Genomic DNA, 27,712 nt, shown 5'->3' on the forward strand with positions numbered 1-27,712 from the left:
AAGGTTCCAGTGAGCCATCAAGAGCTATCGTCTTGACGCAAACAAGCAGCCTCCACACAAAGTGACAGACGGCGATGCAAGGGGCTTCCCTCCGACACTCCTCCCTGCCCTGTCCCCGTGAGCTGTACCCTTGCATCCCTTCCAGCTGAAAAATAATCAAGCATAGACACGAGCAGGCAGAACAGCAGACACAGGAAGAAAGACCACACGTTTGACCTGGCAACTTGCTTTAGGCCTTGGTAGGCCAAGCCGAGCTCTCCATCTTCATTCAAGTAGCCCCAATCCTCAGTCTTGCTAGAAATAAAGGACAGAAAAACAGGGCGTCCAGTGTAGATGGGGGAGAAAGAGGGGATGGGGGGCAGCAGAGGGCTGGGAAAGGGAAACAAGGGCAGCCAGGCTTGGAAAGGCAGGAGGGAAGGTTCCAGAACGCCCGGTTCCCCTCCTACCCCTCCCATCACCAGCATCTGGGCGCCTGCAAACATCATCTCCCTCCAGTCTCCCAGCTTCCGGTCACTGTCCTGAGAGTGGGTTCCTACACCCTCCTGTGGGGCCTCTGATTGTCCCAGGCCAGAAGGCGCGCTGCTGAAGGCAGAGCAAGAGGGTGAGCTTGTTCTGATGATTCTGTGAACCGCAGCAGCACGGGCTGGGTGGAGGCGTTTATGTGGGCTCCCTCATCGCCCCTCCCTCTACCAGAATGACCAGGAAAAGCAAGTGCGAGTCAGGGGGGCCAGCCAACAGGGCAGGGAGGAGAGGACCCATGCAGGGTAGACGGTGCAGGCGATGAGCATGAGCTGACTGTGCGGGGCGGGGTGGTGGCCTCCCAGGTGTCAGATCCACAGAGCCACAGGCCCACAGCCGCGGGGACCCCTGGCTCCGTGAGGACAGGGGAGGAGACGGCCTATCCTGCCTGTGTGTCCGCGTGTGCCCCCTTCCTGTCACTTCTCAGGGGCACAAAAGTATTAACTCATCTCAACTCCTGCCCTCCCTGCAGTCTGGCATCAAGAAACAGCTAACAGCAACTTTGCAACCGGCATCGTGAGTAGTGAACTTTCTCCCCTTGACCTTGGGACCGGACTGCATCATTCCCGTTTACTCAGCTGGAAAAGCAGGAGGGCAGTGCCTTTGATTTTCTAGCTCTTTTGTGCTCTCCGTGTGCCCTGCGCTTGCCCAGTGCAGGCCGGGCAGCTCCGAGAAGGGAGGCGCGTGTCACAGACTCCCCCAGCGTGGACTCCCCAGCCCTGCCCAGCCCAGGGCACGCACGAGACCCTCGAAGGCCAGCAGGACCGGGTGGCGGGCAGCAGGCAGAGCCCTGCTGTTCCCATCCAACTTTGTCCCCTCTGTCCCTGCTCCCAGGGGCCTCTGCTCCTGTGGGCTGGACCCCAGCACCCTGGCAGGAAGCGGGAGCTGTGTCCACTCTGCTTGTGGTCAAGACCAGCAACCTAACTCTCTGGAGATGACAGTCGTCTCCAGAGCATTTCTGGCCATGGTCGGCCACCGGATGTCCCATCGGTCAGGATGGGTGTGAGGTCTGGGGCGGGGCGGGTATGAAGCTACCTGTCACATCTCCCCCACACCCCTCAGCTCCTCCTCCTGAGGAAGGGCCCAGCCCCGGCAGGGCTCACATAGGCCGCCTCCCAGGCATAGCTGGTCACACCCAGCACAGGCCCGATTCTGCAGTGTCCAGAATGAGCCAAGGGAGCGCTAGTGATGGGCGGGCTCCGTGGCCTCTGCTTCCTGCCCACGCTTGCCTCCCGCCAGCTGGGTGTGTGCCCTGGGACCTCCCCGAGTCAGGGCCCTGACACGTGTGTCCCACTCCCCCTGCACATCCACACGTGGCCTGAGCTGTGTGAGGGGGGCAGCTGACAGCCTAGGCCTTCCCCTTCTCGGGTGTGAACACTGAACGTGGGCCCTTTGGTGGCTGCCATGTTAGTGGCGTTAACCCAGAGGGCAGGTCATCGGCAGGAACTCCAGGCACAGCGACGGCTGGCGTGGGATCGGGCCCAGAGGTGGGCGCAGAGTTTGTCTCTGAAGGGGCCCCCGGGGATCCCTGACTATCTCATCTCCACATGGGCAGACACACCAAGGGGGAGGCTACCTGCCTGACACTGACCCCGGGCTAGAACCCAAGGTCTCCTGACTTTGCTCTCAGGTGCTTTCCTGGCTGGGTCCTGCAGACCCTGAGGAGGGGCTGCCGGGCCTTGGAGGGTCCCTGCACCCTTGCAGCTCCCAGGAGACCCCCTCTCGGGGAGGGGGGCACATGTGCTGCTGAGCCCTGCAGTGAGGAAGGTCGCATCCCTCGTTCTTGTAACATGCCAGGCATGGGGCACAAAGATTGGAGTAGAGAACCGTGTGACTCAGTCATCCCACAGAGCTCTGGAAGTCAGGCACACAAGTAAATTAAGAACCACTCAACCAGCTCCAGGCCTATCTTTTGTTCCCCAAGACGGGGTCTCCCTCCCCTCCTTCCACACCGCTATGCGGGGGCAGGTGACAGGCTGGGGAGAGAGGGCCACCTGGGGGCTTAAGAAGAAAAACCCCAAACAAGCTCACAGGAATTTACTTCTTAAATGTTATAAGCCCTTGATGTCACTTAATATCAACCTATATATTCCTGGTGCTGGGCAAGATTGAAGGCAGGAGGAGAAGGGGACGACAGAGGATGAGATGGTTGGATGGCATCATTGACGCGATGGACATAAGCTTGAGTAAACTCCAGGAGTTGGGGGTGGACAGGGAGGCCTGGTGTGCTGCAGTCCATGGGGTCACAAAGAGTTGGACATGACTGAACAACTGAACTGAACTGATATTCATGGAGAACATCCTGTGTATGTCTCACTGTGTTGAGCCTTGTTCCCAAAGAGGCCACAGACACACACATGAGTAAGGAGCAGGCAGAGTCCCCGAACACAGGAGGTGGCAAGACAAGGCAGCCACTGCCCTCGGCTAACAAGCTCCTACCTGGGCTAGCCACCCACACGCCTGAGCCTGTGTCTTCAGGTGTAAAGTTAAAGTGCTCAGCTGAGTTATCTGGGAAGTTTCTTCCAGATCTATAATTACACAACCTAAAACTGTAACGTCGTGCACCAGGAAAGGCCTGGGATAATATGCCTTTGCATCTGTGGGGACTGTGAAAACCAGGAGCCGACCACCAGCCCTTGGTCCAGTGTAAAGAGCCTGCCGTCCTGTGGACAGAACGGGCGAGGTTCCTGCCAGTTCGGAGACAGTCAGTGTCCCAATTTTACAAACACCGCTTTGTGCTCCCTCTTTAGTTCCCACCCAGACTTTCTACCCCACTGCCCAGGAGATTCTGGGACCTCTGAGAAGCGGGAGATGGCTCCCCCAACACCAGGAATGAAAGGGATGTTGAGACCACGGACAGGCCTGGCCATGCAGCGGGGAACAGCTTGTGGACAGGTATGGTTACACCGTGGAATCACAGCAAACTGCTGATGGCTCAGGGCCAAGAGCATTTGGGGAACGTTAGGAAAAAAGCTGAGAACTTCTAGGCAAGAGCAACTGAGCTGGGTCTGTGAGACGAGCTGAGCAGAATCAAGTTCCCCTTCTTCACTCTGCCCAGCAGGAGAGCCGCTGGGGCTCCAGGCCAAAGGAACCCTAACTCCAAGCTCCCCCACCCCAAGACGGCTGCGCAAACCGCTCCCTGGTGGGATAAGGTCTCCACTCTCCTGCACAGGCCCCTTAGGGGGTAACACCCCCCGCCCCTCAGCTGCCCAAACCTGGGTGGCAACGGCAAAGCTGCTCTCATGCCCAGGCCTCCAGTCATTTCCTGGCAACTGCTGGGTGGAGGGGCCTGCGAGGCTTCCTGAGACCTGAGGAAGGGTCCAAGAATGCACCCTAAGTCCACCGCCTTGGCGAGGTGTGGGTGGAACTGGCCAGCAACTAAGGGAACCAGTTCCTGGAGCCAGGCCTGAGCCCTGGCCACACCCCTTCCCCCCGGCAGCTCTGCGAACCCCCTGGTTCATGCCCAGAGGCGAGGCCGGCCTCAGAGCAGCAGGAAGCTCCGTCTCCCAGCCCTCTGACCCAACTCTCCCTGCTGGACTTGGCTCCAGACAGCTCTGAAAAGACGGTCTCTCCAAACAGCAGCCTGTCTGTGGCCGCCCATCTCTGGGGCATGGACCAGCTGTCTCTTTAATCTAGTTCTGCCACTTATAAAATGCTCGTAACGATGCTGGCTTTCTCTGAGTTCCCCAGATGTGAAAATGAGACAGCATTCGGAGACAGACGTGCTATGCCTATTCCTGCGGCTATTCTCAGAGCAGGTCCTCAACACTGGCTTTTCGACCTACATTTGAGGACAAAAGACACAGTTGCAAAGATCAGAAAACTAACTCTATAGACTATGAAAGTTAGCAGGTGAAAAAGTTCTGAACCTGGGGACCAGTGCTCTTAGAGGGGCTGTGATCAGGTTGGGGGTGTGTGCGTGTGTCTACACTCTCTCTAGAAACCTAAGAAAAATTCAGTGTTATGAGTGTAAGTTTTTCTAGGGAGAGGATAGATTTTCCAACCACACCAACTCCAAAACTGCCCCTGCATAATACAATTTACATTTAAGCCAGAACACTCTCCGTCACAGGAAAATGGTAGGAGACCGAAAGCAACTGTCTTCAAAGCACCTTTGCTGGAAAGGATGCCCTTGCTGGCTGGGCTCCAGCAATCACATCCCAATCCTCCCGCCCTGCCCACCTGCCCACTGCTGTCCTCTGGGACTGCTGGGATTCACGGAACCAGAAGACTGGCAAACCCACTGATGTTTCTTCCAGGCACTTGGAGAACCGGTTCCTCTGGCTTCCCCTCCTGGAGGCAGCGGCTCCATCCTGTACTTAACTCGGCTTCACAGGCTATTAGTTCCCTATTGTACCCTGGGCTTGCTGGGTACGGAATTATTTTAAGATATAAGAAAAGCTATTTTTATTTTATCACCATCATTATCATTGCTGCCAAGGAAGACGAATCCAGGGTATTAAGCATGCCCTGGGAAAACCTTGACTTGGGACTGGATCTCTGACAAACCATCTGGATGAATAAAAAGGGAGATCAGAAAGATATTCCCACTCCCCCGTCAAGACCAAGCTCCCTGTTTTCTTCTTTTTTTAAATGTCATCTGTGCTCCTTTTTCTCATTCATCTCATTTCTTATCTTCACCCAAGATAATTTAAAATGACTAAATCTTGACTGCGGTTTTGGCATGCAGAAATTCACTTTCGTTTTCTTCTTTCCTTCCTTTTATGGAAAAGAATTATGGCTCTCTTGAAATAAATGGTTTCCTCCTGGGGGCCTGAGAAAATACCTTTACCTTCTTATCGCCTATGCAGTCAGCTGGAAGCAGCCCAGCCTGGGTGTCAGGCCTTTCGCCTTCCACCCTGACTCAGCTACGGGCCTGTTGTGTGACCTGAGCTGCTCAGCTTCCTCTTGGGCGGAAAGAGGAGCTAGATAGAGGGGAATCAAAGCCCTGGGCAGTCCTCAAGTCATTCAGTGATCTTCCTACCAATGGGTTCACCATGCACTCCCAGGGCCCCCTGCTGACAACTTCTGCTTCCTGCAATTTTGACTAAATGCTTAATGACTGATCAACATTCAGGGAGAGAGAAAGGTGGCCAGGGAAAAGGGCCAGTTCCAACTTTACACAAGTGCCCAGGAAGCAGTGGCTACACCGACACTGTGCTGACTGCGTGCTTTCACGGGCAGGAATCACTCGGAGAGCTACGCGCGGACGAGCTCGCCTAATCCCAGTCACCCTGTGCGGCAGGCTGCTGCGACTGTCCCCAGGTCAGACGAGGAAGCAGAGCACTGTCACTCAAGAGCTGGGGAGAGGACGGATCCCCGTGCACGCTCTCACGCACTCGGGTGTGCTACCATGAGCGCCCTGCTCCATCCTGTGTCCTCTGCCTCTCTCGGTCACTCTCTTTTGCCTTAATCCCGGGTAGCTCATCCTTGAGGGGGAACCAGAGGTGATCAGTTCACTGAAGTCCTGGGAAATCTCATTTTAGCCAGCCCGGCAGTGGTCAGAGTCTCCCATCCAACCTCTGCAGGGCCTGGTGTGGGTTCCATGTCTTGAATGACAGGGCACGGGGCCCACCGTCACGTCTGTTCACCAGCCGGGCTGGTGAAGATGGCAGGAGGGCAACGAGCAGCTGCGGCAGGCTCCCTGCTACTACTCAGGCGGACTCACTTGATGCCTGTTCCCGTTTCTACAAGAGAAGTCACTCCCGGTCAGGCCTCCCTCTGCTCCTGTCAAGTCTCCCTGGGGAGCTCCCTTCCCCAGGGCTTCTCAGAGGATCTGGGTTCTAGATGCTCCAGGGGTGTTCACTGGAGTCTTGCTGATGCTAACAGCAGGCTACTTCAGTGAATGGGACTCTGCTCCTCCCCACTTATCTCCTATAATAACCGATATTGAGCACGCGGTCAGTGCCTGCGGAGTGGCCTCACGTGCTGGGCTGGGCAGGGCCCCTGCCCGGTCATCACCTCCCCCAAGCACAGTCACTGCAAGATGGGGCTTACCTGTTAGTCTGGCAGACCCCGTGATAGGCCTCGATGGCATCTTCCTGATCCACGTACTTCTCGCTGTTCGGCCAACTGGTTCGGGCGTTGATGTTTGGCTCCTAGGAGATCCCCGATTAAGAAAGAATGAACTCTGGTTATACGAACAACTGTCATGAAATGACGTCATACACAGAGGTGGAAAAAAATGAGCCTTTGGGAAAAGATGAAGGCCCAGGAAGACTTCAGATAACAGGAGTTAATCCCTGGCAGGAATGGGATTTTAGAATCACGTGGGGAGAGGGAGAGAGCAATAAGGCCTGGCTGTGAAAGACAGCGAGCGCAGAGAAGGGGGGCTGGTACGATGGGGTGGAGAGAGGCAAGGTGTCCCTGGAAGAGAAAGCTCCCCGAATGCAGAGGACACAGCTGAAGTCTGTCTCAGTGTGGCATCCCCCACAAATAGTGCTGCCCACACACCTGTCCCATCACACCACCCTAGGCCCACGCCCAGAGCGGCCCAGGGGGCCCCTGACCCCTCCCTTCCCACTCCTCAATCTGTGCAGGAGACAGAAACGTTAGGAACAAATGCTGCATTTGACTTGTTACCCTGGGAGGCTAAGAGAGAGAGGAAAGACTTCCTCCACCTGGGAAACAAAGTAAGTAACAAAAGACAAAACCTAAGATGAAAAAGCAAGCCAAAGGGGAGCTGCTCAGGCCATGGCCCAGGTGCACTCTGATTCTGTGCCTCACTCCTTCTGAACATGAGCCTATCGAGTAACTTCAGAAGATTCTAGAAGCTTCCAGCAAAGTCTCCTGTGAAGTCATGCTGGGAGGACAGCAGGTACCTCGCTCTACTTTTAGAGGTGACTCTAGAGCAAAAGACTCTGGTCTTGTAGGTTGAAGACCTTCTCGGGTGAAGACACCTAAGGAAAGCAGCTCTCCCCACACAGGCCCACGGGCCCCTCCTCACCGAGCCCTTGCCCGCCAGGCGGCGCTGGTCGGCGCTCACGATCTGGGTCCGCAGGATGAGAACCTCCTCCTTGCGCACCTCCAGCTCCTCGTTGGCCAGCCGGAGCTGGTTCAGCAGGAGGCTGTAGCTGTCGGGGGTGCCGGTGGCGGCGGGGCTGTGCTCCGAGGCTTGGCCGGCCACGGCTTTCCTCAGCTCGTTCAGCTCATTCTTCAGCTTCTTGTTCTCCGACTCCAGCTCCTGCCTCTGGAAGGCGGCCCAGAGTGACACCCTCGTCACTGCCTGGGGTCAGGGCACCCTCCCCAGGAGGGCTTCCTCCTCCACCACCCTCCTTCATCACCTGCCTCGCCCGCCTAGGAAGCTAAGAGCAACCTTCCCATTTTAATGACGGGCCACAGAGAGGTTCTGACCATGTCAGCAACAGGTCAGAGTCAGGACTTGAGCCCACAATCCCAAGTTACTGGTGCTAAGGATCCAACACGATACCCCCACCAGGGTTGCATTCCTCTCAGTGATTCAGCAGGGTTCATATTTCTAGGTGCATCCAGCTACAAAATCTTTCCTTGTGGAAGCACTGGGTGAAAGTTTCCACATGTTGTTAACACAGGACTTCCTGGAACCCTAATATGTTAACGTATTTTTTGACTTTATAAAAGGGATTATAAAATGCTGGATATCCTAACCCTGGTGGCTCAGTGGTAAAGAATCTGCCTGCGATGCAGGAGACCTGAGTTTGATCCTTGGATCTGGAAGATCCCGTGGAGAAGGAAACGGCAACCCACTCCAGTATTCTTGTCTGGGAAATCCAATGGACAGAGGAGCCAGGTGGGCAACAGTCCATGGGGATCATGAGAGTCGGACACGACTTAGCGACTAAACCGCAACATCCTAAATTTATTTGTCTAGAGAGGCCTCTCTGCCCCTGTCTTCTAAGGAGCATCACATGGACTGTTGTTGGAGAACAGACCAAGAACATTGTTTTGGTCATACAGAAAGCCACCAACTGCCAGTGCTGTTCGAGAAAAAAATTGCCTACGTACAGAGTCAACAATACCATTGAAACTCAGTTTTGGAATGTATTTAACATTTCAAGGCAAAATATTTAACTTTCTGTTTAAGATGAAGTCAGGCAATTTAAAGCCTGATGATTTTATGTAAATTGCTGACAGGGTCCTGGAATACATGGAATTCAAAGATTCCCAGAGAAAACCAAGAACATGGGTAAGTGGGCATTGGTTGCACACTTGTTACAGAGCCATAGGATCACAGAGCTGAGACGTGACTGGGTATAACCCCTTTCCTTAATGAATGAGGAAACTGAGGGTGGAGCACAGAAGGTGAGTTCAGAGGCTGGTACAGGGTCCTTCCCACCACTCCACCACCCTCGTGGGCATTTCTGTGTCAACTCTCAGAAGTTCGTACCAGAACTGAATTTAATTGAAAGGCACCTAATTGGTGTCCACAGAGAACTGGAGAATTGTTTGGTGTGGAAAACTGGCAAATTTTGGGCCGGGGGTGTTGTATAGAGGGAACAATTTCCTATTAGCATATATAGTTTCATGGAGAAAGTCTGTTAGTCGCTCAGTCGTGTCTGACTCTTTGCGACCCTGCCAGGCTCCTCTTATCCATGGGATTTTCTCCAGGCAAGAATACTGGAGTGGTAGCCATTCCCTTCTCCAGGGGATCTTCCTGACCCAGGGACAGAAACCAGGGCTCCTGTATGGCAGGCAGATTCTTTGCCATCTGAGCCACCATACAAATTTTCCTTCATTTCGAAGATGAAGAAACAAATGCATGAAGAAGAAAATGTGCGCTGATGGCTCCACTTAGAGCGGACGGGAGCTCAGGACTGGGTTTGCTGCTGCCCAGTGTCATCTCCAGACCTTTGCAGGGGGAGTTAAAGAAGCTTGTCTTCCAAGAATCTTACCTTCAGACTGTTGTAGGCTAGATCTGCATCCTGGTCCAAATCTGAGTCATTGCTTGGTTGTTCTGCCTGTGTGGGTAAAGAGGCAGAGAGGTGAGCATGGGCCACAGGGTGGCTGCTCCCCAGGAGGACCTCCCTCCATGGTCAGGAGGGGCTTGACCCTTGCTCATGAACTCAGCACCCTCACCCTCCATGTGTCCACCTCCTTTCTGCCTCCAAAGTGCAGCTCCCTACCTTAGGCCACCATGGAGCTCTCCATAAATAACCCCTCCCTGCCTGCCCACATCCCCTACATAACTTCATTCACATGATCTTCATGAGCCCTTACAGGTTGAATACAAATCATACTGTTATGAGTTGAACCATGTCCCCTAAAAAGATACACTGAAGCCCTAACCCCTGGTACCCGTGAATGTCACCCCATTTGGAAACAGGCCCTTGCAGATGTGAGCAGGTCAAGAGCAGGTCATTAGGATGGTCCCTAGTCGGACATGACTGGGGTCCTTATAAGGAGAGGAAAGATACCCACACAGGAAAGAGCACCACGTGACCTGAGGATGGAGGCGGAGACTGGAGTCATCTCCCAAGAGCCCTTAGGAGACCACGGCCCTGATGACCACTGAATTTTTGACTTCTGGTCTCAGAGCCAAGAGGGAATCAACTCATGTTGTTTTCAGCTATCTAGTTTGTGGTACTTTGTTTCAGCAGCCCTACAAAACTAACACCATCAGACCTGTGTGCTTACTAAGAAGGTTAACATAATTCTGTACTTATTATGAGGTTGACGAGCTCCTCTTTGGTTTTTTGGGGGGATATGTGTGCATATGAACCGTCTGTTTTCCCAACGAAGTTACTCTGAGCACCTTGTGGAGAAGTCTGCTTCCTCCAGGTCCTTATAAGAAACTCCAACAGGCAGTGGGCCAGCTGGCCTACTACAGAGCACCGTGGATGCGGTCTGACATCACAGCTCCACCCCTGGGGTTGTTGATGACAACCACGGGAATACTCGCCCATTAGGACTCAGCTGAGCCAAGGACTCCTGGAATTGTCTGGCAGCTCTTGGACTTGACTTGTCTACTGAGAAGGGGTAGACAAACCTCTATAAAGGGTTAACTGCTTGGGGTGATCTCAAGTAGTGGGTGATGGTCCATGAACGAGAGAGGTTTAGGGTGTTTAAACCTGACTGTTTAATTAGATTACACATAGTGCTGGCAGCCTGAAGTCCAGCTGTCGATAGATGAGGTGTGTCCCAGGTTGTGAGGCAGGGGCTGCATCTGAGCCCCTCCTGCAGCTCCTTCAAGGTCAAGGACGGTGACACTGGCCCCATGGTTTCCAGCCTGTGACCTGGGAAAGCAGCTCTCCAGGGTCCCGGCCTCTGCTTCGTCTCCCAGCATCCCCAGGGGTGGGGCTGTGACCACTCAGGGTCAGCTTGTGACTTGCTGCCCTGGGGAAAGGCCTGGGCTGGTGTCCATTCAGCAGGACATTGACAGCACATTGCCCCACATCGACAGCATTAGGTTCTTGGAAAACGGAGATCATCTATGCAAAACCTGAAGCACTGTATTAAGGTGGATTGGCAGTTACGTTTCTAAGTGGATCGCCACTGGAAAACCCCTGGTAGCCAGGCCGGAGGAGAGGGAGCAGGGGGGATGGGAAGTCAGACACACCGACTGGCTGTCCGAGAGGGTCCCCACCAAGGCAGGCTCAGTCACACCCACGCTGATAAGACTCCCTACTGTCTTCCCCGTCATTCCACATTCAGAGCCTGGCCTCTCTCTGGAGCTGAGCCCAGGGCCATACTGCTCCAAAATAAAGACCCAGGTGGCTCAGAATTCCTCCTGGGACCAAGGGCAGATCCCAGAACACACTCTCAGAAAGTTCAGTTTCAGGGTTTCTGCAGAGAGATCCCATACTCTCCCCTCCCCACTTCTGCCTTCCTTACTGAATTCTGGCAGAAACAAGGCCATTCTTCTTAAGCAGAGATCCTCCATGCACATTCCAAGGCTCTGAGCCAAACCTGCAGTTCTGACTCTTGCTCAGTGATTATTTTTTTAAGGAGAGATATACCCTTTTTGAGCCTACCTGCTGGCTCAGAAAGTAGAGTCTGCCTGCAATGCAGGAGATCAAGTTGGATCCCTGGGTTGGGAAGATCTCCTGGAGAAGGGAATGGCCACCCTCTCCAGTATTCTTGCCTGGGAAATTCCATGGACAGAGAAGCCTGGGTGGTTACAGTCCATGGGTTACAAAGAGTCCTTGCCTGGGAGATTTCATGGGCAGAGGAACCTGGGTGGTTATAGTCCATGGGGTTGCAGAGTCAGACACGACTGAGAAACTAAATCACCACCACTACCACACCCGCTTTATCTGGTGTCAACACAAGCAGAAGTCTGAAAGCCAAGATTCTGAAGTTATTTGGCATTCCTGGGATGGGGAGCCTGCAGTGTGAGTCTGCAGGGGTAACTGAGCGGCCAGGAACCTCCAGGTCAGGCCTGGTGTGACGTCTGATTTCATCTGTTTGATTCGTGCTCACCTGTCAGGGCAGCTTCTCTCCTAATTGAATGAGTCATTTATAAACCTAATCCTTTCACTCCCCATTCTGCATCTAATCCACCTAAGAGATTTAAATCCATCAGCAAGATTTACCTCCCCACTTACTGCTCAGGAAAAAGCCCAGGAATTTACCAGTAACTCAGGTCAGCATCTGTGTCACACTTGATTAGAAAGGAGGTCGGGTGTCACACAAGGAGACGGTGTGTGGGGGTAGGATGGGGGTGGGGCTGAGGATGCAGGGAGGGGGTCAAACCCCACAATGGACAATTAGGGCCTGAGAACAGACCCAAGGCCTTCCACAAACCCGCTATGAGGTCAGCTAATGATGTGATCCTTGTCCAGAATGGCCTCGAATCCCATCAGAAGTGGTCCTTACGGCAAGTGGCGCTTACCTCTGCATTACTGCTAACAACAGTGGACTCTATCCCTACAGCACCAACCTGTCTGTACTCAACCTGGCACTTATTAAAAATACTACCAGTGGTATTTTTTATTTTTCATCGGTGTTATACCTGGTCCCCCTGAACTAGATTACACATCCCTCGAATTTACAATCTAGTCAATCTGTGAATTTCTCTTTTGTTTGAATTTCCTTCATTTAATAAACATTCAACACGTACAATGAGCCCAACACTAGCTGAATGCTGCATAGGTGTCCAGCGGGTCCACAGACGGAGCCACACATCTGCAGACACCAAGGTTTCAAGAAATATCTTTTCAAGACCCAAGATGCAGATGATAACTTAGATTGAGACGAAGGTACAGTCCTAGGAAAGACGGGTGACTGCAAACTGGCTCTGCCGCTGACCCAATGGGGTTAAACTTAAGCCAACACCAGATTCCAGGTACAAAAGGCCATCGATTTTCTCTGAGATTTGACTTTCGCCTACACAGTCGACCCTTGAACCACCTGGGTTTGTACTGCATGCGTCCACTTAATTTTGCATGTTTTTCAATGGTGAATTCTACAGCAGGACACAATCTGCGATTGGTTGACTCCTCAGATGTAGAACCACAGCTGACTATAGTCACAAGTGACTTTTCAACTGTGCAGAGGGTTGGGCACCTCTAACACGAGTTGTTCAAGGGTCACCTGTATTTATACTCTAATCACACCCTGGTTTTCTTTGCAAGGGGGTAACAATGATACAGGCTCCCCGCTGGCTTCACCAGTGGAAATTCTCTGCTCTGGGGTTACTGGGGAAGCGGACTCCTGTCCGACCAGGGTGATGTGGGCACTGGCAGAGAAGACTCAATAGGTCACCAACACAAGATGAAGCGCTTCCCTGACACCCAGGCCCAGCACGACCCTGCAGGGTCACGCCCGGCCCATGTGCCCTGGCAGGAGTGAGCAGGATCATTTTGAAGCCAGCACCCTGGGAGCATGGCCTCGTGGGCTCGCAGCCCCTTCACGCACCGGGACTCTCTTGCCATCCTGCTGTTCTTTCTTCTCCAGCTGCACCTGCAGCTTCTTCCTCTCCTGCTCCAGCTCTCGCACCCTCTTCTGCAGCTTCAGGAAGACAGTCATGTCCATGGCCGCCTTCTCCAGGCCAATTTCCTTCGGGGAAGACAGGAAACAGGAAGAGAAGGTTTTAATAGCACGGATGCCTTAGGGAACACACGGCACCCTCATGTCAGCTGTCTGTCCTCCGTCTCCCTCCCAGATATCACCAATCCAGACTTCTGAGACAAAGCCAATACCATCCATGTGGCTTCTCATGTGGGATAACATCTGCGTCTCAGTCACCTGTATTGTTCCCGTGTGAGACACTTAAGATGACTGATCATACACTCTGGGAACAGATGGATATAGACGCAGCCACTTTATTTGGAAGTTAAAAGAGCACATTTCTAGAGAATGGTCTCGAACCAGAGACACTGTAAAACTCAGGATGTAACACATCCTGATGAAGGATCAGTGTGGTTGCTAATGACTATAAATGGGCTGTCAAATGCCATGCAACTGCACCTCGAAACAAAACCAACACTTGTCCTGCCAGGCAACCCATCCAACAGGCTCCACACCACCCATTCCCAGTAGGTTTCTTCCTTAAGATTCATGCCTGGGTTTGTCCTCAAGAGTTTGTCAAATGTGGGGGTGACAAATGCAGATATCTACACAAGCATATCCACATGGATTTTTAAAAGGGGGGTAATGGAAACATGTATACCTGTGGCTGAGTCCCTTGGCTGTTAAGCTGAAACTATCAGAACACTGTTTGTTAATCGGCTATACTCCAATACAAAATGAGAAGTTTTTTTAGAAAGTATATGTGTGTACATATGGGACAACAAAATTTGGTTCATCCAGCACTTAATGAATGTTTCGTGCTTAGCCAGCACTTGGTTCATTGCTCGGCCAGTCCCAAGACCTAGCCTCAGCTTCCTTAAAGAACATAAATCCACTGATGCAAGTGCTTATGTCTGCATGTAAACTTCTCACACATAGAAACACTTGGGTGGTGCATCTGGCGTTCAGGCTGACCAAAGCCTCCGAAAAAGGAGGAGATTGCAAAGCAAAATGAAGAGTCTTAAGCCAGCATCTTCCATCAACTGATTATTGTCTAGCTTTCCATCAGACAAGCTTCATACAGGCAGGGACCTCCTCTGGGTCAGTCCCTACTGTTTCTCTAGAACCTGGCAGCAATGTCTGGCACAAGGACGTCTCAAAGTACATTTTTGTTTATTTGTTTTTCATTTGTCACATTTGTTTTTATCTCTTCCACATCTATCTCCACATGCTACATAAGGTTTTACATGCTTGTCATTTTCTGCTTTTCAAATGCCAGAGAAAAAATCGTGTGTCTACATACCTTTGATAAAATTACACACAGGCTATAAAGACCATCGAGTGACTCTACGAGGCCACTACTGACAAAGAAAGTCATTCTGCAAATATCTGTAGTTTTAAATATTTGTTGTTGTCCTCTGAATTTTATCCAGCTGCTTAGTCAGGAAGGAAAATTTTCTTGTGTATCTGTTGATATGACTATATGCACCGTGACAGTAAGTGGGGATGCTAATTTACATCTGTTTTAATGACTTAGCTCCTCCAGCTATTTCACCTCTCTGCAGTAGGTTCCTCAGTTTTGCAAGAGGAATCAGGGATCTTTCTTTATGTAGAGTGGGAACAATAACTTATTGCCTTGCACAGTAAATATCAACTCCAGAGAGCTGATAAGAGAGTCAATAAGTCCACCATAGTCCAAGTGGTCCTGCTGTCAGAAATGAGCCATAGGCACTGTGGTTGCCAGCAACAGAACAGTGCCTTGGGGGTTCCACACAGGTCACCAACCCCGCCCCACCCACAGAGACCAGCCAAGAGCCTTCCTTCCTCACCTCCACCTGCTGGAGGGTGTCCTCTGTGTCTCCGACCTCAGACGTGGAGATGGAGGGGTAATTGGAGTCAGATTCTAAGCTGCTTTGGTTTGACGGGTTCCTCCGGTGGCCTGGGGTTTGCTGTTTAGGGAGAGAAACGTGAAAACTCAAATGAATTAATGTTAATTAATGTTAATAAGAGCTATCACTTTTCAAGTAACGGTAGACCCTAGAGTCGACTTCTGCCTCATTTGTCAACAAGAATAGGTACCACTGATTCTTGGAGTGGTGGCTAAATAGAGCTGTTCCAATTAGAAATTTCACCTACAGTTCTTCCATCCATCCAGCCAAGCAACAGAATGACACCTCGAGGAGAACACAGCCCCACAGCGGGCCTGCAGTCCCTCAGTGCAAACCCCCAACTCTTGGGCGGATTTCCTCTGAAACGACCCTTAACCCCATCGCTCTGAAGTGCACACAGTCTTGTCATCAGCCTCCCTCTTGAAGAAAACGCTTCACTCCAGCCCCTCGCGGCCCCTGCTCCAACCTGCACGCCACCAATTCTGTTTTTCAAAATAGTAAGCATATTAGAAATAGAGCTTACCATTTATACTGTTCACTTAAAAATAACTTCTTCCCCCTTTGCATCTGATTTGGCTTTGAGAGTCAAAACCGATCTTGGTAGGAAAATTTTAGATTTCTATATATGTTCCTATTCAGCTTCTCTTCCTGGTTTCTATGCAATTAACTTAGTCTTGTTTGTGCATTTCTGGAGGGAGCAGTTACATGGGGTAAAAAAGAATGGCAAATCTTGAAATATGAAAATGCGCCTATGTATTCACATGTGCATTGAGGATTAGGACAAACCATCAGGCTCTCGAGGGCCTGCCCGCAGTATGCACTCCCCACACCCTTCCTGCTCTCACACAGGGGTTTTTCTAGAACAGAAATAAGAAAGGGGATACATTCACACGGGTGGAATTTCCCTTCTATCCCTGAGATCTTCATGAGCCCCCAAAGCTGGAAAAGCAGCTGCCCTGGGAACGCCTCATCACCCTGCCACCTGCTTGTGTGAGAACCACCCACAGGCGGGGTGAGGAATTTTGGGGTGGGGTGGGGTGCGGTGGGGGGGCGGGTGGGGGGGACACCGATCCAGAGCATCGCTCTGCAGAGAGCCATGCCGGGGTGGCGGCCACATGGGAAAAAGGGCGCAGAGCCGGTGGGTGGGTGTCAGGACTGCCCTCCTTGCCTTCAGGATGGTCATCTCGTCCCGAAGGTTGTCGTATCTCTGCTCCAGCCGGGAATACTCCTTCACGAGGTTCTGATGCCGGGAGCGCTCCTCCTCCAGCTCCTTCTTCATCATGAGGTTTTCCTTGACAGACTTCTGGGCAAACTCATCTGGAAAGCAAGCGCCCGCAGCCACAGTGCTGCTTCAGTGTGGCTGTCCCTCCGTCCACTCACTCGGAGACGAGTGACTAACCACCGGTGAAAAGGCCGCCCACGACAAGCTCACGACGCAAATACCGGGCGAGTTTATTCAACGGCCTCCCCACGGCAGGGCCCAGGGCAGCATGGTCCCGGCTCCAGTCTCCAGAAGGGGAGAAGGCCCCGCTCACCCCCAGGGGCCAGGGAGAGAAGCCGCCACACACACCACAGCTCCCTCGGTTACTGCGCCTGCCCCTCCCTCGAGACAGCTGTCACAGCAACAGGAGGACCCAGGTGTCTTCCCAAGCGTCCTCCCTATTCCTGGCCGTTCAGGTTCCTATCATTCAGAGAGATTAAAGAGGGCTCCAGGAGACAGGAAATGGCAACCCACTCCAGTATTCTTGCCTGGAGAATCCCATGGACAGAGGAGCCTGGTGGGCTACAGTCCATGGGGTCGCAAAGAGTCGGACACGACTGAGCGACTTCACTTTCACTTTCCAGGAGACAAGGCCACAGGTTATGTTAGGGGAAGGAGGGAAGGGAAGGAGGGAACGTAGATGGACTATTCTCCCATCTATACTTGCGATTCAAATCAGTGGAAAACAGACAATTTTTAAAGGGAAATTTAGAACTCTTAAATGTTTTCAACAGGACCGTGCTGGGCGGGTCTGTGCACTTGTGTGGTACAGTGGAGGAGCTGGGACGGGAGGGGAGCCACCTGCTGAAGGCCGCCCTGAGTCGCCGGAGAACCGGGGTCTGCATGCCCTGCTCCTCTTTGATCAAGCATCACACAGGAGCTGAGGGCAGCCCAGGTTGTGCATGATCAAGAGAGGGGCCCTGGGATCTGGCCCATGACCCCCTCTCCAGCAAACACTGTCAGGTGACCGACTGGGTAGAAGAAGCCACAACAGGTACTGTGCATGCTAAACTTTAAAATAGCAATAATGATGGTTCCTAAGTGCTCACGACAGGTCAAGCACCATCCTAAGCATGTCACAGGCTGAGGTCTGTACCCTTATGCCCAGTTTGCAGATGAAGAAACTGAGGACTGCTGTCACTGAGGGACTTGCTCAAGGCCATGCAATAGCACACTGCATCGTCACTCTTGGAGTGCACGGTCTCCCTGACCCAGATCGCATGCATTATATTGTCTATTATGTGTGCATGTCACTGCATGATACCTCCTGAAACCAAATTTGGCAGCGGGATCTTAAAGATCACCCTTCTTTTTCAGCTCTCTTTTGTCAGAACCCTTTCCCCACTGTGGCATCCAGACCAACTGCACGCCTGGTGGAAATCTTTAGGGGAAGTCAGTTTGGAAAAGAAATTCCAATCCAAAATATAAAATCCAGCACTTGGCACCTACCTTTAGACTGGCACAGGATCTGGTTGTTAAGCTGCTCCTTCTCATCTTTCAAGAGCGCATTTTCTTGTTCCAGGTCTGCAACTCGCTGAAAAAGAGCAGGGGGAGAAATGTTTGCCTGTGATGCCAGGCTGAGGAAAGGCTCCTTCTGTGGGGTTTGAACTTCAGCTGGTTATGTTTAAATGTTCTTTTTTTTTTTTTTTAAACTTAAGAAAACTGAATCAGCCAAAGTAGCTTTCATTTGGAGATTAAAATTGTACACTGAAAGAAAAATCCCATTAAAACAAGACAGATGAGTTCACCGCTGCTTGTGGTTTTCCAATGCCCACAAAAACCTCCTGAAAAGCTTATACCAAGCTCATATGCCATGTGCAGGAACTTACAGTGATAACTGGCCTCCTTGCATTTAGTTCCATGTCTTGGTAAATTCTGAGCTCTCCAATTTGAGTCTCAGGAAAGCCTGATGCTAACAATGAAGACCTACCTCTGATCTTTATTCCCTCTTGCCCATGTTGGTCTCCCTGGACCAGCACAGCCCAGATGCTGGGGAAGGGACAAAGACTTGCTGTAGACTTTCAACTATGCTGTGTGAACTATATTCGGTGAAGCTGTTACTTTACTAAGTGCGATGCAAAGTGCTAGCTGTAGCAAAAGACTTTTAAAAATGAGTGTAAGGCAGGCTCCCAGGTCTTGGTCTGAGTGACGAGCATCCCTGCAGACTGTGCTGAATGACACCACGAACAACCTCTCTCCCTTTGGTTCAAGAGATCAGTTCTGGCCATTTTTGCTACATCTTATGATCTCCTTGGGAGAGGATTCTTCCCAACCTGTGTAGAAAGAGCCTCAAAATGCCTTCCTCGGTACAACAGAACATATCATAACTGGCCTGTGCACAAAGACTCGATGGGGACCTCTAGATTCATTATCTGGGACATTGTAGCACAGAATCTAGAGGGAGAGATGATCACCCAGATCCTAGAGGACTCACCTGCATGCCCTTCAAGCTCTGTTAGACCCCCGTGGCAGTAAAAGCAGGAAAGGAGGCCCCAAGGATGCTGGGGCATGAGGTTGGGCAGAAGCCTTGGAGAAGTTGGAGTTTCAACTGGCTATGTTTCAATCAATGCCCTTTTCCCTTCCTTCTGGCTTTAAAGGTAAACTTAAGGCACCAAGTGGTGAGGTAAGATAACTGCTGCCCCCACCCTCAGCATCACATAGACAGGGTCAGGAGAGACTTTCAATAAGGCTGGAGCCCAGGAGCGAGGTCTGTGGTTCTCCCCTTAGGAACTCAGAAGGCAGTGCGACTCCCTTGTTGAGAATCACCACCGCCAAGTGAGTCAGGAGGAGAAGGTCACCAGGAATGGTACCGACAGGCAGGAGGAGCAGGCTGCCTGGGCCAGGCCTGGATCCGGGCTCTCCCAGGTGGCCGGGGGACGGGCCATCTATAGACAGGAGAGCAGCTGGTGCAGCGGGGTGGGAGGCCTGGCCTGGGAGCCTTAGCCGGGCCGCGTGATGGTGTTTACACGCAATTCAGGCAGGGGGCTGAGAAAAGACAAAGTTGGGCAGGTGGAGAGAGTGAGAACCAGGCTGGGAAAGACTTTTCCTCTGTCCTGGGTGGAGAGGCCCTGAGCAGAAGGCCCAGCTTCTGCACACCCTCCAGCGGCTGCCTGAGCATCTCTGTGTTCCCCCTGTCAAGCTTGCTTGTCCCCACTCTCCCCTGGATAACTTCTTCTCATGATTTAGTTCTCCACCGCCACTCTTACGGGAAGTCTTCCTGCCCTGCAGGTGTGGGTGGGGCCTGTGCTGGGCGTGTGGCTCTCCCAGGGCCTACCTGTCCCTGTAGGGCCCCCCCTCAAACCCCCAACCCCCGAGGGCAGAGGCTCAGCTTCCTTGCCACCTGCTCGGCCTGGACCAGAGGCCTCAGCGAGGACCCAGGGGCCATGTGCCACACTGCCACATCATCGGAACCAGCCTGGGCCAGCATTCAACACTGGTTGAAGGAATGAGGAGCCCTGCAGATCTGAAGGAGCTGAAGCTTTCCCGATGTAAAACCCCGGACTCCATTAAAGGTTTTTTTTTGTTGTTGTTCTAAAAATGTGTTTATAATTGACTAAAACCTCTAGAATACATGAGCTTGTTTAATCAAATAATTCAGTTCAGGAGGCATATACACTACTGGAAAATAATTTGCTGTTATTGGACACAGTTCACCACGCAATGATCTCATGTGTGCCTTTAAATTAGCTTGGCAAATAATCAAAATAGCTTTCCCTTTTCTAGATGTACGAGTAAAGTCAAACAGAAAACCACCAACAGAAGAAACCACATGGAGTGAACCTCTACAAAATAATGCCCAGGGTTTAGCCAGAGTGAAGCTCCACCTGGTGCCATGGTCAGGAGGGCAGGACTCCAGCCCTGCTTCAAGGCACAAGGCTGCAACCTCTTAGACAGTGGCCCCAGGAGGTGGGTGTTCAGAGCAGGCTGTGAAGTAACCAGACTTCCCATAAAACTAGACTCTGCTTCCCTTAAACAACCCTCTGAACATGCAGGTAGCTCAAAGAGCAGGTGGTCACCTGAGACGGCTTCCATGATCCCTCACCATCCTCATCACTGTCCTCTGAGCATCCTACAGGCAGGCGATGACCTTCTGAAATGGAACGTGTCACCTGCCTGGTACAGAGGGCATGTGCCACCACCATGAGGTTGGACCTGAAATCTCCACTTGCCTGAATGCAGCCTGAGATCATGAAGCCTCACTGCAACCACCTGTGAGCTACAATCTCAGCCAAAACTCTGGTTGGGGAGGGTAACACTTATGAGGATATACCCACTAAAATTTTCTGTTGTGCATAAGCCTCATTTCTTTCCTCCATCTCCCTCCCTGATTCCAGAAGGCAGGCCTCTGATGAACTCAGCTTTGTTATTCTAAACCATTCATCAAAGTGGCACTGGGGAGCTTTGCTTTTCTTCCTGGTAGGAGCAGTTCTGGAAGTGGGCCCACAGCAGGAGGCATGGGCCCCATCCCAGCTCCACATCCCAGGAGGGCAGAGAGTGCTTCCCCAGTCACACTTCCCCAGGTGCTGGCCACCCCCAGTCTCCCCAGCCAGCTAGCAGATGGAGAGTTGCTGGCAGACATGAGGGTGACAATCTTCTGCAGCCAAGTGGCCTTCCTTTTGTTGGCAGGGATGCAGGCTGTAGTGAGACACTTAGCAACACAGAATTGAGGAGGTGTGTTCCCCTCAGCATGAGAAATAACAAAATAGCACGCTCACCAGGTTTGGGGACTCATTAAGCACCAAGCAGCAGTTCCTTTTCTTTCTTCTTCTTCTTTTTTTTTTTTTTTGGTGGAGGGGGTCTTTTAACTCTTGCCAGGAAATATTACTAGGAGTGTTCTTACCTCTAACAGGTTTTTTGGGACAGATCGTGGGAACCAACAATGATGTAAATCCTGTTACCATGAGGCTAATTTAGCCCCTGGTAAGTTAAATGAAACACATACCTTAGCTCAGTAAATGCCTTTACTATGTAGCTCTGGGCTTTTGGTTTTGTTTTGTCTTGTCTTATTTTTTCAAAGTCAAAGCTATGGTTTTTCCAGTAGTCATGTATGGATGTGAGAGTTGGAGCATAAAGAAGGCTGAGTGCCAAAGAATTGATGTTTTCAAACTGTGGTGCTGAAGAAGACTCTTGAGAGTCCCTTGGACAGCAAGGAGATCAAACCAGTCAATCCTAAAGAAAATCAACCCTAAAGATTCTCTGGAAGGCCTGATGCTGAAGCTCCAATACTTTGGCCACCTGATGCGAAGAGCCAACTCATTGGAAAAGACCCTGACCCTGGGAAAGATTGAGGGCAGGAGGAGAAGGGAGCGATACAGGATGAGAGGGTTGACTGACATCACTGACTCAACAGACATTAATTTGAGCAAATTCCAGGAGATAGTGAAGGACAGGGAAGCCTGGTGTGCTGCAGTCCATGGGGTCTCAAAGAGTCAGACATGACTTAGTGACTGAACAACAATAAATTTTTTTCAAATTGGGCATTTGCACTGTAAAAAGAGCCAGATGCAAGTTTTCTAGCAGAAAACCATGGGACAAGTGGATTGGAGGATGCTCTTCTGCCCCCGGGATCTGGGTCCTCTGTCCTCCCGGCTGTGTACCTACCATCTCACACAAAGGTACACAGCACAAAGGTGGCCCACAGCAGGGACGACACTTCCAATTCTGCAGAGTTCTGGAAGCGCTGCTGGCCTATTCACTGAGAAGAAGGTACATCGACCCGAGCAGAGAGGAGGAGGAGACAGAAAGTGCACAGTGGGCTGAGCAAAAGCGCAGCGTGAACTCACCTGGGACTCCACTTGGCTGGGCTCCTACACAGAGAGAGGAGGCCGAGGGCGGGGCTCTCACACTGCTACAGGGAGGGGGAGCGACTGTCCCATCATTAAAAGGAGCCCCAGAGAGAGGCTCGGTAGAGCGCAGACCCCTGGGCCAGCATCACAGCTTCTGTCACTCAGCACCCACTGCGCCAAGACGTGGGACCAGGAGCAAGGGTGGGGCCCAAGGATAGTAAGGCGGAGCCCTTGCTCTCCACCCAGTCTCAGGCTGGCAGAGGGAATAAGGAGCTAACAGTCATTGAGCTTGAACTAGGTCCTAGGTGCCATTATCGGCTTCCTTAATACCTGTGAGGCGAGTGCCATCATCATCGGCTTTTAAGGAAACCAAGGCACGGAAAAGCTAGCGAGCTGGCTGAAGGTCACACAGCCAGGCAGGGGTACTGCAGGCTGTGACCCTGAGCCAAACAGGTCCCGGCTCTTCGCCCCGAGGCCACCCGCATCCCAACAGGTCAGAGGGCTGACATCTGAAGGACAGTGATGGCCACAGCCTGGAGCAGGCCCCAGAGGCCTGGTTCTGACAACAGAGCTTCAGGATGGAGTTCAGGGCGGCAGGGACCAACGGTCTCAGACAGACTTGCTGATCTCTCTGGAGGGTTCACGGCCTGGGCTGCCTTCAAGGCCAGAAGATCCTTCCTCTTCTGACCTCACCACCTTTCTCCTTGCTTTCTCCATCTCCGCCCAATGGCCTCAGGGTTGGGCCTTGAGCCCACCTAACCTGCTCCCACCTCAGGGCCGGTGGATGTACCGTTACAAGTATCACCTGCTCCCTAGACGTCCTCATGGCTCACTCCTCGCCTCACTTGGGTGTCTTTTCAGGGGGCATCTCCGGCCATCACGAATGAGACAACCTCCCTGGCCCACCTGGCTCCCTCTGGACCCCTTTCCTCTGCTTTACTTCTCTCTTTTTTTTTTTTTTTTGATTTACTTCTCTTTACAGCCCATGAGGGATAACTTGTGCTTGACTCCTGTCTGTGCAGTCTCCAATAACCCCCAAATGTTTAAACACCATAAAAATGAGAAGGACTTTTAAAATTGCTTACTTTTCCCCCAGGGTACAGAACAGGGCCTAACAGACACGCTCACCAAATAACAAGAGAATGAATGAAGGGCTGTGAGCACTGAGAAGGGCTGCAGTGAGATAATGTCCTTCCACGAGGCTGCATGGCGTCCTCTTTCTAAAAACCATCAGCCTCTCTGGACCCAGGAAGCGTACTGATAGCACAGTTCTGAGTCTTAACGGGCCAAAGATGCCCTGCACTGCACCTTTTGGGGGAAGACTCAACACACTCCACTGTGAGAACCCTACTACCTGCAAAGGTGGGTCTATTTACTTGTATTTGGAAAACCCCAAAGCCTTTACAGGGGAACTCCCCAAGGTCAATACCAGCTGGCGGTGTGGTGACTGATGATATGATACAACGCAGAACCCCAGCTGCACCAGCCTGAATACTCAAGGCCTGGGGCTCACAAACATCAGGGCCCCTTGCTCAGAGCCGGGGACCTGGCTGTGGGCTGCTCGTCACCCACCTGCAACCCTGCACCAAGCCAGGTCGTGCTGGCCTCACCACAGAGCAGACTCTGGATAATGAGCCGTGGCCTCTTTGTCAACGGCAGGCCTGGGAGTCACGGCTCCTTCATCAAGGACACGAAAGAGCAGAGCTGCACAAGTAGTCAGCATAGGGATCACTGATAGCTTTAAGAACAAACAAAGCACACATCCCACAGGCTAAAAGGAAGGAAGGCTGCAGGCTGAGATGCAGACCACTCTGGGGAGAGGCCAGGACAACAGGTACCTTTAACAGAGCAGCTGTCAACTAACATCTATGGGTGGACTGGGGCGGCGGGAATGCCCAGGCTCTGCACTGAATTCCTGCCCCCAGGGGTACCTGGCCTCCCACAGCCCCAGGCAGCCTGGGCATGTGGGCTCATGATGAGAATCCTGTCAGGGGTGCAGAGCCTAAAGTCTTCCAGGATGTCAGTTCCAATACAGCACTTGCTGACTGAAACATCAAATCCATTAATTAAACTTCTGCCAGCAGCCAGCTCCCTCCCTAATTCATCCATGTCATCAATCTTGTTCAGCGAGGAGCAGGCTGTTGGATATGCCGGAGAAGAAACCAATTGTCTGATTATGCAGTGTTTGTTAAGATTGGACACAGGGCCTTCGATAAATATTAAACCCTGACTTGGCAGAGAAGAATCAGAGGGGGACAAAGCCAGTCCACACCTGCCCATGACCACAGCCACTAGAATAAATGTTTGGAAGACGTTAGAGAAAGAGGAAAATGTGCTTCCACTTGTTCTCCTCCTGGGGCTTCCCAGGTGGCGCAAGTGGTAAAGAATCAGCCTGCCGGTGCAGGAGACGTAAGAGATGCAAGTGCGATCCCTGGGTCAGGAAGGTCCCCTGGAGGAGGACATGGCAACCCAATCCAGTATTCCTGCCTGGAGGATCTCATGGACAGAGGAGCCTGGTGGGTTACAATCCAGAGTTGTGGGTTGCACAGAGTCGGACATGACTGAAGCGACTTAGCATGCCTGCAAGCACGTTCTCCTCCCGGAAAAAGGCAGACTTCACACTTCATGTGACCAGTTTAGGATGTGCTTGTGTTTGGAGTCGGGAAGGTGCTTTTCTTGTTCTGCCTCTGTGCCTGCTATTCCCTTTCTTTTCAATGTCCTTGAATTTCTTTTTCCTTGCCAGGACCAAGATCTCATTGTGTTTAAGACCCAGGTCAAGACTTCAATACAAACAATTTTTTCAAATCCAAGTAGGAGGGAGCCCATTTCCTTATTTGGCTCTGTGGAGGAAGACTGGGATATTATCAACCCTTAGGCTCCCTAGGATGGAGACATGGCTATTTTAAAAGTGCTCTGAGTCCCTACATCCCATTGTCCCAGGAGAAGCAGGGAAGGAGCCTGGGTAGTCGATGAGTCAAGTGCTGTCCATGGGGGCAAAGACAGGAGACCCCGGTTTTGTGATCTGCTGGGTTAACACCATCTTGTGTGACCAGCATCCACATGCTGAGAACCTGCTTTTGTTTTTCTCCTAGGATCACCAGTCTCAGGTCTCAATCTTGGTTTCTTTTCTCTGGCTTTTGATTTCACCTTCTTGTCTTTTATTCACACACAAGGGTTACTGACCATCTGTTCTCAAGGATTCATAAATCACAAGTTTGGAATTTCATGCTTTATAGGTTATAGACTTGTATTAATGGCTACATTAGTTTCCTTAAGCATGTGCTTTACCCCGAAGAATGAAGTTCATTCTGATAGGGACAGAATGAAGGGACAAAATAGGTGATTCAATAGTTTATCTCACTAGGGGATTTTAAGTAGAAAAACATGGGAAATTCCCGTAAGTTAATGATTACTCGAGAAAGCAGGCTTACTTAACCACAAAACCATGCAACAGAGGCACAGGACATGCCCTCAATGATAAAACAGTGGTGGCATGAGACCAGATCCTGCCCAGTGAACTCAATAAGTTAATGACCTCCAAAACAGGCTCTGTGCACACAAGAACAATCATTTATGGGAAGCTGACTTTTCAAAATGAAAAACCCTCAGTGCACTGAGACCTGAAAATATTTTTCCAAAGTGCTAAGACAGCCCTCAACCAGTAATGCCAAAGAAGTTGAAGTTAAATGGTTCTATGAAGACCTGTAAGACCTTTCAGAACTAACACACAAAAAAAGTTCTTTCCATCATAGGGGACTGGAATGCAAAAGTAGGAAGTCAAGAGATACCTGGAGTAACAGGCAAATTTGGCCTTGGAGTACAAAATGAAGCAGGGAATAGGCTGACAGAGTTTTGCCAAGAGAATGCATTGATCATAGCAAACACCCTCTTCTAACAACACAACAGATGACTCTACACATGGACATCACCAGATGGTCAATATCGAAATTGATTATATTCTTTGCACCCAAAGATGGAGAAGCTCTAAACAGTCAGCAAAAATCAGACCATGAGCTGACTGTGCCTTAGATTATGAACTCCTTATTGCAAAATTCAGACTTAAATTGAAGAAAGTAAGGAAAACTATTAGGCCATTCAGGTATGACCTAAATCAAATCCATTATAATTATATAGTGGTGGTGACGAATAGATTCAAAGGATTATATCTGATAGACAGAGTGCCTTCAGAACTATGGATGGAGGTTTGTAACATACAAGAAGTGGTGATCAAGACCATCCCCCAAGAAAAAGAAATGCAAAAAAGGCAAAATAGTTGTCTGAGGAAGCCTTACAAATAGCTGAGAAAAGAAGAGAAGCTAAAGGCAAAGAAGAAAAGGAAATCTTTCTTTTTGATATAGATATGAATATATCTATATTCATCTGAATGCCGAGTTCCAAAGAATAGCAAGGAGAGATAAGAAAGCCTGCCTAAGTGAACAATGCAAAGAAATAGAGGAAAGCAATCAAATGGGAAAGAAAAGAAATCTCTTCAAGAAAATTAAAGATACCAAGGGAACAACATTTCAGGCAAAGATGGGCACAATAAAGGATAGAAATGGTATGGACCTAACAGAAGCAGATAATATTAAGAAGAAGTGGCAAGAATACACAGAAGAACTATACAAAAAAGATCTTAATGACCTGGATAACCACGATGGTGTGATAACTCACCTAGAGCCAGATATCCTGGACTGTAAAGTGAAGTGGGCCTTAGGAAGCATCACTACGAACCAAGCTAGTGGAGGTGAAGGAATTCCAGTTGAGCTATTTCAAATCCTGAAAGATGACGCTGTGAAAGTGCTACACTCAATGTGCCAGCAAATTTGTAAAACTCAGCAGTGGCCACAGAACTGGAAAAGGTTAGTTTTCATTACAATCCCAAAGAAGAGGAATGTCAAAGAATGTTTAAAGTACCACACAATTGCACTCATTTCACATGCTAGCAAGCTCATGCTCAAAATCCTTCATGGTAGGTTTCAACAATACGTGAACCATGAACTTCCAGATGTTCAAGCTGGATTTAGAAAAAGGCAGAGAGGAACCAGAGATCAAATTGCCAGTATCTGTTGGATCATAGAAAAAAGGGAATTCCAGAAAAACACCTACTTCTGCTTCATTAACTACACAAAAACCTTTGACTGTGTGGATCATAAAAAGCTGTGGAAAATTCTTCAAGAGATGGGAGTACCAGACCACCTGATCCACCTCTTGAGAAACTTGTATGCAGGTCAAGAAGCAACAGTTAGAACTGGACATGGAACAACAGACTAGTTCCAAATTGGGAAAGGAGTACGTCAAGGCTGTATATTGTCACCCTGCTTATTTAACTT

General features: G+C 50.8%; 1 protein-coding gene across 2 annotated transcripts in view; it reads right to left on the bottom strand.

The window, feature by feature from the left end:
* Positions 1–27,712, bottom strand: part of MYO5B (myosin VB) — a 337,920-nt gene that overhangs the window by 25,143 nt on the left and 285,065 nt on the right. The window contains exons 23-30 of one of the 2 annotated variants that reach the window (XM_043443866.1): positions 18,046–18,130; positions 16,504–16,652; positions 15,276–15,395; positions 13,354–13,494; positions 9,390–9,455; positions 7,466–7,708; positions 6,517–6,617; positions 217–294 (exon numbers count right to left, since the gene is read on the bottom strand). In XM_043443866.1, the coding sequence (XP_043299801.1) occupies positions 217–294; positions 6,517–6,617; positions 7,466–7,708; positions 9,390–9,455; positions 13,354–13,494; positions 15,276–15,395; positions 16,504–16,652; positions 18,046–18,130 (983 nt within the window). The remainder of the gene's footprint in view (positions 1–216; positions 295–6,516; positions 6,618–7,465; positions 7,709–9,389; positions 9,456–13,353; positions 13,495–15,275; positions 15,396–16,503; positions 16,653–18,045; positions 18,131–27,712) is intronic. The other variant, XM_043443867.1, reaches the window with a different exon arrangement.

This window comes from Cervus canadensis, chromosome 23 (genome assembly GCF_019320065.1).
Source record: "Cervus canadensis isolate Bull #8, Minnesota chromosome 23, ASM1932006v1, whole genome shotgun sequence".
NCBI classification, from domain to species: Eukaryota; Metazoa; Chordata; class Mammalia; order Artiodactyla; family Cervidae; genus Cervus; species Cervus canadensis.